The sequence below is a fragment of the Lynx canadensis genome, chromosome E1, assembly GCF_007474595.2.
Source record: "Lynx canadensis isolate LIC74 chromosome E1, mLynCan4.pri.v2, whole genome shotgun sequence".
NCBI classification, from domain to species: domain Eukaryota; kingdom Metazoa; phylum Chordata; class Mammalia; order Carnivora; family Felidae; genus Lynx; species Lynx canadensis.
Genome location: NC_044316.2, coordinates 42,804,841 through 42,817,149, shown reverse-complemented (window position 1 = coordinate 42,817,149; position 12,309 = coordinate 42,804,841). Strand labels below are relative to the sequence as shown.

The 12,309-nt window shown below is 46.5% G+C and overlaps 1 protein-coding gene across 7 annotated transcripts in view; it reads left to right on the top strand.

Annotated features, from left to right (window-relative positions):
• Window positions 1-1,456: 1,456 nt before the first annotated feature.
• The window catches only part of GOSR2 (golgi SNAP receptor complex member 2), a 65,846-nt gene continuing 54,993 nt past the window's right edge, over window positions 1,457-12,309 (top strand). For 4 of the 7 annotated variants that reach the window (XR_004908373.1, XR_004908375.1, XR_004908374.1 and 1 more), the window contains exons 1-4: window positions 1,620-1,833; window positions 8,107-8,171; window positions 9,912-10,048; window positions 11,124-11,256. Coding sequence is in view for 4 of the 7 variants with exons in the window: in XM_036064350.1 (XP_035920243.1) it covers window positions 1,728-1,833; window positions 8,107-8,171; window positions 9,912-10,048; window positions 11,124-11,256 (441 nt within the window). In the remaining 3 variants the exon portion in view is untranslated. Of the gene's footprint in view, window positions 1,577-1,615; window positions 1,834-8,106; window positions 8,172-9,911; window positions 10,049-11,123; window positions 11,257-12,309 lie in introns of those variants that run through there. The other 3 variants (XM_030295355.3, XM_036064351.1, XM_030295357.2) reach the window with 3 other exon arrangements.

Below are 12,309 nucleotides of genomic sequence, written 5' to 3'. Positions count from 1 at the left end.
ACACCAGGATGCTGTGAGGTCCAAAGAAGAGCAAAATATTGGCATAAAAATTCTTTGAGAAAATTTAAAATTTCTATCCAACCTCTAAAGGCTTCTAACTACTTATAGAATTAAAAAAGAAACCTATAAATACAAATCTAAGCATGACATTTAAGATCCCCCATGATCTGGCTCCAGCTCTCCTTCTAACACTATTACTGCCCCCAAGCCCCCTAAACCCAGCCACAGAAGGTCTATGTTCTTTCCCGCTTTTTTCCTTTTCTCAAGCTATCCCCTCAGCTTCAAATGCCCTTCCCTTCATCTCCATTAGGCCAACAAGATCAACATTTACAGAGTAGTGAGCTTGTGTAAGATACTGTTAAAACTCTATTGATTCTTGAAGGCCCCATTCATAGGCTGTTTAGTCCATGAACCCTTCTTGCTTTTCTCCAGAATATCAATTGTAGTACTTACTCGACCTGATAATGTTGCTTGAGGGCGTGACTAACCCTCTCAACAGGCTATGAGAGATGAGAGATTTGAGGGTTCTATTACTTGTATTCCTCCTCCAATATGCGTGCCTGGTAATAGCAGGTGCTCATTAATAAATATTAGAATAAGTGGGAAATGTTAGGGAAAGAATGTACATGGGTGGACGGTCTCTTAGGACACAAGACTGGGTGGGCTCCAGGATACAGGAAAATAAAAGCATCAACTTGTCAAAGGAAGAGGAACATCTCCTCCCTTGGGAGGAACTGCAGATAAGCCTGGAGGGTGGACATGGGTTAGGTCCACGTGGAGAGACCGAAGCGTACAAATCCTTCAAGTCGTAACTCAAATGCCACCTCCTACATTAAGTCTTTCCTGAATCTCCGACGGGGCTGACCCTAGCTCGGCTGTCTCTTTGGACTTTCTCCCTTGCAGCTGTTTATTTGTACCCTTATCTCACTTCCTTTCCTAGACCGCGACCTCTCTTGAGGGCAAGAGGAACCCGGTTTCCCCACAGCACACAAGACACGGTTACAACTCATTCATTGGGAGTTTCTTGGAAGGATAAATGGGGGGGGGGGGTAGTAACCGGACATACTTGACATAGGAGATGCTTGCGCACAAGAGCCCAGCGGAGCGCAAGCTCCAGACCCACAACTGAGCAGTTTACTGGGCAGCAGAGCGAGAACAGCCCCCCCAGCCTGCCTCCGCTGGGGAATGGCAGGTGTCCACCAGCTCTCCTGCAGCTTTGCTCTGAGGACCTCACGTCCCTACTTCTCCGACTGCCCTTGTAAACGCCTGACTCGATGCCGAAGCCCGCCCCCCTACCCACAACTATGCTTCCTCGTCCCCGATCTGCGGCAGTGCCTCTGACTACCCTTAGCCTTTTTGTCCGGGCCTCTTCTCCCGTCGCCCTCCTCTTCTGTCTCCACCACCACCGGCAGGGCGCGCGCCGGGGCAGCCCTGGCCGGCAGGAGGGGGCGGGTCCTGCGACCGGAAGCCGGTAGCCGGAAGCCGGAAGGGGGGCCGTGAGGACGTGTTCCAAGGAAGCCAGGGCCGGACCCGGCGGGGCCGGCGACATGGAGCCGCTGTACCAGCAAACGCACAAGTGAGGGCCGCGTCGGGGCACGGGCGGGGGCGCAGCCAGGCTGGGCGAGGCCGGCTCCCCTGCTGGGGCCTCGGGCGCCCGCCAGTGTGGAGGCCGAGTCCTTCCGCCGGGGCGCTGCCGGGGGCGGCTCGGAAGTTCTGTCTCTGGCGGGATGCCCAAGTCGGCGGCGGATGGAGGGTCCGGCCTGATGCGTGGGGACGTTGGGCCGGACGGCTCATGGGATCTTCGAGGCCGCGACTACCTGCTAAGTAGACTAGGTGAAGGGAAAGTCACACTTACAGATTATAAATTGTTTGTCCAGCACCTGCCAACTCACTGCTCTGGGTTGGTAGAGATGGTGGGAGTCAGGGCCCCTACACATAGTTTACTATTCACTTGGAGAGCCCAGGGACGTCCGAAAAAAATCTAAGGTGTGGCAGGATTGGATGGAGTGTAAATGAACAATACAAACGGAATCTTCTTTAGTTTAGAAAGATCCATCATTGAGCTAAGGTCGTCAGAATAAGTTTCATTGTAACTCACAGCTCCTAAATGACGTCGGCCCCAACTCTTGATTGACACTAATCTGTTGTTGCTGCTACACTTTTTTCCCTTTTCTTTTGATTTGGTTTATACCAGAGACCATAATGATGAAGTGTTTGGTTTGAGTGCAAATATAAAACCTACTTTGTAACAGTTTTAAAACGACAGAATTTGCTCTTACCCTGGGAGCCCTATTCTCATATAAAAATTATAAGAAGGGACGGGTCGCCTGTGTGGCTCAGTCGGTTGGACATCTGACTCTTGATCTCAGCTCACGGCTTGATCTCTGGGTGGTGAGTTCAAGCCCTGCGTTAAGCTTCAAGCTGGGCGTGGAGACTACTTTAGAAAAAAATTTTTATATCTATATAGATGATGGAACTTAAATAATCAGACCTGTGAGTCCATTGGAAGAGGAATGAAATAGAATTATTTTTGTGTTACTAAGAAAGGACAGATCTTTTAGTGTGTCTTTCCCCTGAAGTATTGAACCAGTCCTGGGAGTTCTGGTTCTAGACTTCTTTTTCTGATCTATAAAATGTTAGTTTGGAGCTCATAAACTTTGAGGCTCCTTTCAGCTTCATGATACTGGTGATTGAGTGTCTTAAAAGGAAACACACAATCCTGCGAGCGTCAGCAATTAACTTTTGCAGTTGCAGAAATTAATGATCGAGGCTGAATTGACACAACAGTAACTGAGCATCTTAATTTTACTGGAACTTTGAACCCACTTTGTGGTTATCTCTGGCCATGTCCCTGACAGTACATTGGAATGAAATCAGTACTTGAAAGTTCTGTATCTTGAAAACTCCTTCTTAACTGCCTGAGCAATGAGTGGGGGAGGGAGGGGAGGTGAAAATCAGAATAAACATTTTATGCTTAAGTAATACTGCATTAGGATGAACTTTATAGATGAATAAGTGGCCAGGCTTCTATTTTTGATATTCAAGTGGTTGTAGAGGTGTCTATATTTGTCCCCTGTATAGTCTAGGATCCCTCAGTGCCCTGGACCTTATTATCTCTAGAGATTCTTTTCAGTTTTAATTTTTTAAACAATATTTATTTTTGAGAATTAGAGTGTGAGTGGGGGAGGGGGAGAGAGAGAGAGGGAGCTACAGAGTCCGAAGCAGGCTCTAGGCTCCAAGCTGTCAGCACAGAGCCCAAAGCGGGGCTCGAACCCACGAATCGTGGGATCATGACCTGAGCTGAAGCCGGACACTTAGCCGACTAAGCCACCTAGGTCCCTCTATCCCTAGAGCTTCCGATTCAGTAGGTCTGGAGCACAAGAAGCTCTATTTTTAACAAGCTCTCCAAGTGATTCTGGTGAGCAGCTGGGTGTGAAAACTGTTACCTTATCTGAAGACCAGTTTTTCCTTTTTTTGATTTTGCCTTCTGGTGAGAGGCTAAATGGAGAAGCGGCAAGGTGGGTGAGGTGAAAATGACCAGATGGTTCCCACTACTTTTAAGTAAAGCAAAAACAACCACAAATGTTTGTATGATGCCGTAAAGGTTACACAGCAATTTCATATTGCATTTGGATCTATGAGCCTTTAAATAGTTGTGATTATTTATTCATGTGTGTACCCTGTTTTATCGGAGACTGAGGCACCAAGGAGTTAAATGGCTTGTTCCTGGTTCCTCAGCCAGTCCATAGTGGGACCAGAACTTGCAACCAGTATCTTTTAACTCTAAAACTGTTCCCTGCTCGTAGGGGTCAGAGGCAGCATGGATACAAAATAGGTGTATATGAAAGGATGAGAGTAGTTGCATGGACTTTTAAAAAGCAATTTCAGGGGCGCCTGGGTGGCGCAGTCGGTTAAGCGTCCGACTTCAGCCAGGTCACGATCTCGCGGTCCGGGAGTTCGAACCCCGCGTCAGGCTCTGGGCTGATGGGTCAGAGCCTGGAACCTGTTTCCGATTCTGTGTCTCCCTCTCTCTCTGCCCCTCCCCCGTTCATGCTCTGTCTCTCTCTGTCCCAAAAATAAATAAACGTTGAAAAAAAAAATTTAAAAAAAAAAAAAAGCAATTTCATTTCTACAGACTGGATTTGTTTGTTTGTTTGTTTTTAGTCAGCAACAGTGACCTTGTTTTCTTACTATTAGGTCTCTCTGCTTGGTGATGTTATTACCTAAGCCCACCACGGACCCCATGTTGGACAGGGCTAAGACTTCTGGTTTCTAGTGTCCACCTCCCCACCCCCACCCCCCCCACCCGCCCCAAGTCCTGCCTGTGCATCACCTGTTCCTTATTGGCTTCAAGTGTGTTGTCTGAATTCCCAGTTCGGTTTAAAACAGACTTGCCACATAGTAGTCCCCCCTATGCCATGCCTGCTTGCTTTGTTTTTTTGCATTTGATTTCCTCCCATGCATGAAATATAGAGATTGAAATCATTTTCTTGGCCGTATCTCTTCTAGTTCATTCAAAGCATTCGGAGCTTAGGTGGGAGAAGTCAGTATTGTTTCCCTGCAACTCTAAAGTTTGTCCATTTTGGCTTAGAAAACGGTATAAGCCACCTGAAGGGTGTTTATAGGGTGAGTGTTGCCATCATCTCTCACTCTGTCCTCATAGACTTTAAAAATTGGAAGGGACTGGCAAAATCTTCCATTCCAACTCCCTGTAGTCAGGAAGACCCTTTATAAAACCCGAAGCAGCTCATGTACCCTGTGTTTAAACATGCAGGAGCTGTTTTTCTTCTTCCTTTTTTTCTTTTTTTTTTAAGTTTAGAGAGAGAAAGAACACGAGTTGGGGGGGGGTGCGCAGAGAGAGAGGGAGAACCCCAAGCAGGCTCCCAGCTGTCAGCGCAGAGCCCGCCCGACACGGGGCTCGAATCCATGAACCATGAGATCATGACCTGAGCCTACCCAGAGTCGACGCTCAACTGACTGAGCCACCCAGGCGCCCCCCTTCTTTCTTTGCTTGAAGAGAGAGAGTTCATAATTATTCTGGGGTTTTTGTGGGGAGGGGCATGTTGAGCTGAAAGCTACCCTCTTGAATGGGGCTCTTGGTTCTGGCTCTCCCTTCAGGAGCCGCAGTGGAGAATGAGCCCATTCCTCTGCCTATGTCAGCTCTACGTATTTGAAAAGCACCAGCTGCCCCATTTTAATGGAGTTTTTTTTTCTTTTTTCTTTTTTCTCTTTTCTTTTCTTTTCTTTTCTTTTCTTTTCTTTTTTTTTCTTTTCTTCTCAGAGGCTTATTATCACTAGCTCTTTTGACCATTCCTCTTCATGACTTGACTTCTAGACTCTTTCCCGGTCATCCTCTTCATCCATCTTCCGTCAGGGGAAGTCTTTAATAGGGGCCTTTAACAGACAGCTCCCAGGATGGAATGCCACTTGATATTGTACATTGGGGACTTTTTAAAAAAGTCTTAAGTGGGAATGCTATTCATCCCTGACAAATTTAATTTTACTATTTTAGCCTAAATGAAAATATTACTATTTGTTTTGTGGTACAACATCCTAACCTAGGCTCATTATAGCACAGAGTGATGTGAAAATGTCACCAACGTAAGTTGGTTTGTTAAAAAATCTTGAACAAAACGTAGAGCTGAAGGCAGTCCTGTGGTAGAATGCTGGAAATCTTGGCTAGCATCCCTTGGGTACCATTATTTAGCCTGCCATGAAGCCCTCGTCCTTAAAGTTTAAAGTATTTGTCAATCCATGGGGGAAATGTACTATCTCATTATTTTGACTTTGCATTCTTCTGATTACTAGTCAAGTGGAATAATATATATAGATATAGATGTAGATATGGATATAGATATAGATATGTTTGGGTTTTCTTTTCTGTCATTTGCTCTTTGCCCATTTTACAAAAGTGCTTTGACTTTTCCTGTTGATTTGCAGCATTTTTTAATCTATTCTAGACATTAGTCCTTTCTTATCTGCCGCGGGTATCTTCCAGTCTCTGCCTGTCTTTTTATTTTATTTTTTTAGAGCGTCTTTGGTGTAGACAGGTTTTTTGTTTTAATGTAGTCAAATTGACGAGTCTTGTGGTGTGTGTGGTTTGGGGGACAGTATTGTTTTTTGCCTTGTTTAGGAAATTCTTCTTCAACCTGAAGTCATAGTGTGCATTCCTGTATTTTCTCCAGAAAATTTGAAAGCCTTGCCTTTTACATTTGGGCTTTAAACCATCTTGCGTTTCTTTTTGTGTCTGGACTCTACTCTTTGCTCCTGGGTCAAGGTTAGGGTTTGTCTGTCTCCGCACTGCAATGATGTTGTTTTGTTTGGTTTTGTGTTGTTGTTATGGCTTTGTCATAAGTCCTCATAGCAGGTGGACCAGGTCATCCCTCTCATACTTGATTCAGAGTTGTCTTGGATACTCTTTGCCCCCTGCCCCCCTCCCTTTTTTTCTTCTGTTCCCGTTCCTGTCAATACTGCTAATTTTCACATTTGCTCTATGAAGCTGCCATTGACAACTTACCTCACGGCCTACGTGCAGGCCTTTGGTAAAATCCTAATTGTCTTCCCATTGGCGTCGCCGTGCAGTCCTCTTGCTGTCTCTGTGGTTACCCTGACCCAGATGTTGGTTAACTCAAGCTGTGTTCCTTCATCTACCTCCATACCTCCACGTGCCCTCATTCTACACTATCAGGACCTATCTTACCGGAGGAGCAGTCTGGTCCCTCCATCTCTAGTGGTGATTTCTAGTTTCCTTTCAGGGCCGTGGGTCTTACCCAGGTGCGCTCAGACTCAGTAGAGCACTGGCCTTGCTTCTGGTGCCGTGGGTCATGTTTAGAGTCCGCAGGAAAGCCCTGGAAAAGACAAGACAGAGTTGAAACCCAGTTTGGGCTTCTGGCTTGCATTGGTAAATTTGGGTTCACAGATTGTGGTGCTCATGGTGGAGGCTGGTTGCTGACCTTTCCCTCAAGGGTTGGAGGTGATATAGTTGCTCAGCAGACTGCTTTCCTGTGGCTCTGATGTGAGAGACCGGAAGCACCAGGAGCCCGTTGTTGGGGTAGCATAGGCAGTATTCCAGAACTGATCGCAGACGACTGCTAGGAAGGCCTCTGGGGGTGACCTTGGTCAAGCCCCGAGGAGCCTCCGGAGAGCACGCTAGGGCCCGCCATCTGAGACCACGCTGGCGAGCCAGGGTACGGTGTCGCATTTCCCAATGAGGTGGCACTCGCCTGGGATTGCCAGGGAAAGGCCTTTACCGGATGGGACATCCCCGTCTTTCAGGACCTTCCTCTGATAGTTTTCTCGCACTGAGCGCCTCATCCCTTCTCCCCTCCGACCCCTACTCGCTTCCGGGCAGGCCCACCTGCTTGTAATCCACGTGCCTTTTTGCCGATCCTTTTCTTCATCTCTTCCCTCATCAGGTCAAGTTTCCGTCTTCAGAGTGCTCTTTAGAACTCACTTGACGCCACCGGGTTCCGCCAGCTTTTACTCTTACTTTCTTACGTTTCCTTGGCACCACGCCACTGCGCGTAGCCCCTCGGCTTCCTTTTTGTTTACACTTACATGTAGTGATGTTCCCCTAAATCTTCTTGGGACTTGTCATGTCTCTCTGGCCTGTCATTCCTAATTACATTGTTTCTCAAGGACAAGGATTATATCTTTCTTGCCCTTTGACTCTCCCTAGTACAGACCAGCGCTCAGCACATCGGGTCAAAGAGCAGAGAGTGGGATTGGCTGGGTCCGGATTGAGGTTTATCACTTGCCGTGTGACCTTGAACAAGTTACATAACCTTTCTGGGCTTCGGTTGTCTTATTTATAAAACGAAGATGATAATGGTCCTTTCCGCATAGGGTTATTGACTTTGCAGAATGTCTCCGATGTGGCAGGCACTTAGTAAGCGCCGCCTGTTAGTGTTCTTATTAATATTCATGGTAAAATATTAGAAACCGGGCCAAAACATGTGGCCTAAAGTGCCACTTAACAAAGTTTACAGTTCAGTGATGCTGTCGATTTAAATCAGTTACACGTTGGCATCAGAAAATTTGTCTTTCCTGACCGAAGCACTGTCGATGACTCCTGTCTCACTCATTTCCTCTCTCTTCCTTTGATAGGCAGGTCCACGAGATCCAGTCTCACATGGGACGCCTGGAGACCGCAGACAAGCAGTCTCTGCACTGTGAGTAATTAACTATGGAGAGCAGAGTCCTTTCTCCTGATGACAAGATGCTAATGGGCTGGGTTTCCTGACCGCCTTGCTGCCTCAGGGGCTTAATGATTCCATGCCGAAGGAGTTCTGTTGTTAGGGGTGGACAGAAAAACCCTCTGGCAAAGCCTCTGACTTCTCTCATTGCGCCCCGTGGAATCCCACAGGCCTTATCCCCCATTACCCCTCAACTCACCCTGACAGGGCCCTATGGGAATGGACCTCCTCTCCTCTGTCTTAATCTAATTACCGAGCCCTGGGAGGAATGTACTCCGTACAAATTCAGAGATGTTTAACTGGAATTGGTCATTTCTTCTGAGCTGAGAACTGTGGCTTTTTAGGAGGATTATTCAGAAACGAATAGCAATATTAATTAGTGTAGTTCCCACACTGTGGTTTCATTTGAGAAGAGTGCTGCTTTTTGTTTTACGGTTTTCTGTTGGCCAGAAAAGGTCCTTTCTCTGAGCTGGCCACAACAGATGCCACTGGTTACCCACACGTTGCTGAAGCCACCCGTTCACTTCCCCGCTTGGCTGTCGCTATGCCCTTTTCTGTTTGCTCATGCCTCCTTTTTGGAGCGTCAAAAGCATCTCTTTTCTGGGTTCTGTGCCCCACCCTGTTCTAATCTAGAGTGCATATGTTAGCTGCTGCAGGTTGGCCTAGGAGGGTGACATTGCTTCTTTACTGTCGTGTCTTTATTGGGCAAGAAGCAATCTGGGTACCTTTTTTTTTTTTTGTTAATGTTTGTTTGTTTGTTTGTTTGTTTGTTTATTTATTTATTTATTTATTTGAGAGAGAGCACACAAGCAGGGGAGGGGCAGAGAGAGAGGGAGAGAGAGAGAATCCGAAACAGGCTCTGAGCTGTCAGAGACCCTGGTGTGGGGCTCGATCCCACGAACCGTGAGACCGCAGCCTGTGCTGAAATCATCAGTCGGGCACAGTTGGATGCTTAACTGACTGAGCCACCCAGACGCCCCCCTGGGTGCCCTTTTTGTACACGGTTTAGTTCCTATCCATCTGCTTTGTTTGCCTTCCCAGCAGTCTCACTGTCACATGATTAGAAATGGAAAAGAGGCCATGTTGACTGTTTATCAAGAGGGATAAGGAAAATGACTGTATTTATCATATCTTTACCTCTGTGGATTCTTTCCTGGGCCTTTCCTAGTGATATTCAGTCTATTTTGGGGATTCCAGCATCAGTCTGCCCGTCCTTATGGAAAGCCTCAAGGGAGCTCTTCTCTGTGTTTCACACACTAATCTTCCCCTTTGTGCTTTTTTTTCTTTTAACCTCATTACTGTAGGGAATTCAATTGGCAGCCTTCTTACTAGATATTTATAACTCGTATCTGAGAATAATCTCAAAGGAAAAGAGACCTCATTCTGTTTCAGAAGATACTGCATTTTGCTTAAAATATTTTATTTGGACAACCCAAATACTCATTTTATTTTCTAAAGGCAGGAAATTTATTTCTACAGATTTATCTGTAGCTTTTTAAACAATTGGCATTGCTATGACATTAACAGCTACATGTATATATGCGTGTGTGTGTTTAGAACAACATTTACAGAATCAGTATCACTTGAATTTTTTTCCATTATTCAGTACGATATGCGTTTTTCTCCTTTTCGAATGGGTTTCTTTGAATTTATTGGATATGGAAAAAGACATGTTTATTGTATCATTCTAATTTAAGCTCACTGTCTCTTTTCCAGCAATTACTCTTTTTTCTCTTTTGTGCAGTAGTAGAAAACGAAATCCAAGCAAGCATTGACCAGATATTCAGCCATCTAGAACGTCTGGAGATTCTGTCCAGCAAGGAGCCCCCGAACAAAAGACAGAATGCCAAACTGTGAGTGTTGTGACGCCTCTTGTCCAGGGGAGGCTGTCAGATATTCTGAAAATCCATTTACACATTGAAAAACTGAGACTCTGTGAAGATGAAGTCCCCCTAAAGGGCACGGTTTCGTTTCAATGATATTTCCTCAAAATAAAAAGCCTGTGAGGTTAGGGGCTCAGAAGCCTGTGTCTCCTTACATTGGGTCATTTTGAAATTTTGCCTCCAATACCGTTTTTCTGGCCAGACCCGTGGCCTTACTTGAAGCCTCCAGCAGCCAGGGAGGTGTGCACTGCCCTCTGGTTCCTGCTGCATTCTTGGATTGAGATGAAATCTTGCCCTTAATCACTTCAATCAGCCGATTTATAATGAAATACTGATCTAACATTTGATACTCCGCCATGAAATTCAAATGAAAACCCTCACCACCTCCAGCCCAGCCCCTGCTCCCAAAAGTTCTTATGAAACTTTGTTGTTGCTTTACTCGAAAGGTGCCCTTGGGCTCCTTCTTGAAAAGCGATATAATCCATGGCAGGTCAGGGAGAGGTCCTTGAGCCTGCTTCCTGCCACCTGTTCCCTGTCATGCATCCAGAATCAGAGACCAGCAGATGCTTAAGTAAAGCTGTTGGGATCTCTTGTGCTACAACCGTACTTGAACCACAGGCCGCTTCTTTATTTTCAACATCAGTGATCAAAATCAGATCATTTTGGTGGGTACAGCATGCAGTGGTGTAGGGAGAAGTAAGGAAGCATCTTTCTTTTTTTTTTTTTTTTTTTTTTAATTTTTTTTTTTTTAACGTTTTTATTTATTTTTGGGACAGAGAGAGACAGAGCATGAACGGGGGTGGGGCAGAGAGAGAGGGAGACACAGAATCGGAAACAGGCTCCAGGCTCCGAGCCATCAGCCCAGAGCCTGACGCGGGGCTCGAACTCACGGACCGCGAGATCGTGACCTGGCTGAAGTCGGACGCTTAACCGACTGCGCCACCCAGGCGCCCCGGGAAGCATCTTTCTTGAATACGAAGGCTGGCCGCTCAAAATGTGCGGCCCTGGGTTTCTGGAATGTAATCTCTGTCTCCATCAATTCCAGTCGTGTTGACCAGTTAAAGTATGATGTCCAGCACCTGCAGACTGCTCTCAGAAACTTCCAGCATCGGCGATACGCAAGGGAGCAGCAGGAGAGACAGCGAGAGGAACTTCTGTCTCGAACCTTCACCACTAACGTAAGCCAGGCTCCTGGCTGGAGGGCGGGAGGGGGTGGGGGGGCAGTGTCTACAGGCACTCGGCAGCTCGTCGCCACTGAAACTCGGGTCCTGGAGCTTCATCTTTGTAGGGGGTGTCCGAAGCCGATCGACTGGAAGTAACAGTGGGCTTTGTGCCTTGCCACAGACACTAGACCTAGACAGGGAACCTCCTTCTCTAACACGAAAACCCGAAGTGGAAGCAGTTAAATTGAAGGAGTGGGCAGGGGTGAAAATGACCTGGGTTTGACTGAGAGGTGGAAGTTCACATGGTGGAAACGGTTTCTGATCAGGTAGAGACAGATGATGAGAACTGAAACCATTTGTCATGAGGGGCAGCATTTCAAAGCTGCCTGCAGGCACTTGCCATCGTGCTGTGTATGTGTGTGGTTCCCGTGTCAGATGCCTTAAAAGGTTTTGCCCCAAATCTGAGCAGCAGTTTGGAGGAATTTGTTAACAGGTCTTTTGTTTTGGATGGATTGCTTGACTTGAGCCTGTTCGAAAGTGGCCTGGTTGGTGTGCATGTTTGGTTTTTGGGAGACCCTTGCCCCTGCCCCTCGGTCTTAATAGGATCCATTCCTGCACATGGCTGTTGATGGCTAGAGGACACACTGGCCTTTTTCAGGTCCCTTATAATGTATTTCCACCAAGTGAGGTGGGTTTTGGGTTGTTTTGTTTTAACAGAGAGGTTCATTTTCTAAAGAGGTCTTAGCTCTCTAAGCCTGCCATCAGAATTCAAATCAGCCCACGTTTCACAGATGCTTAAGTCTCTCTGCTGTGTCCACACTTGCAGCAAATTTCCCTGAGTGTTTCAGAATGTGCCTGTGTAGTTTCTGCTTCTCTAGAGTAAGCAGTCAAGTAACACTGATTAACAATTCAGAAGTGTGATGAGGACGTGTTGGAGGCATAGTGGTAGGCACAGCTGTCTGTCTTCCTTCCTTCCTTCCTTCCTTCCTTCCTTCCTTCCTTCCGGTAGTTTCAAGTTTTCATACCTGCCTTTCAAAAAGTGTAATGAACTCTACAACACACCAAAAA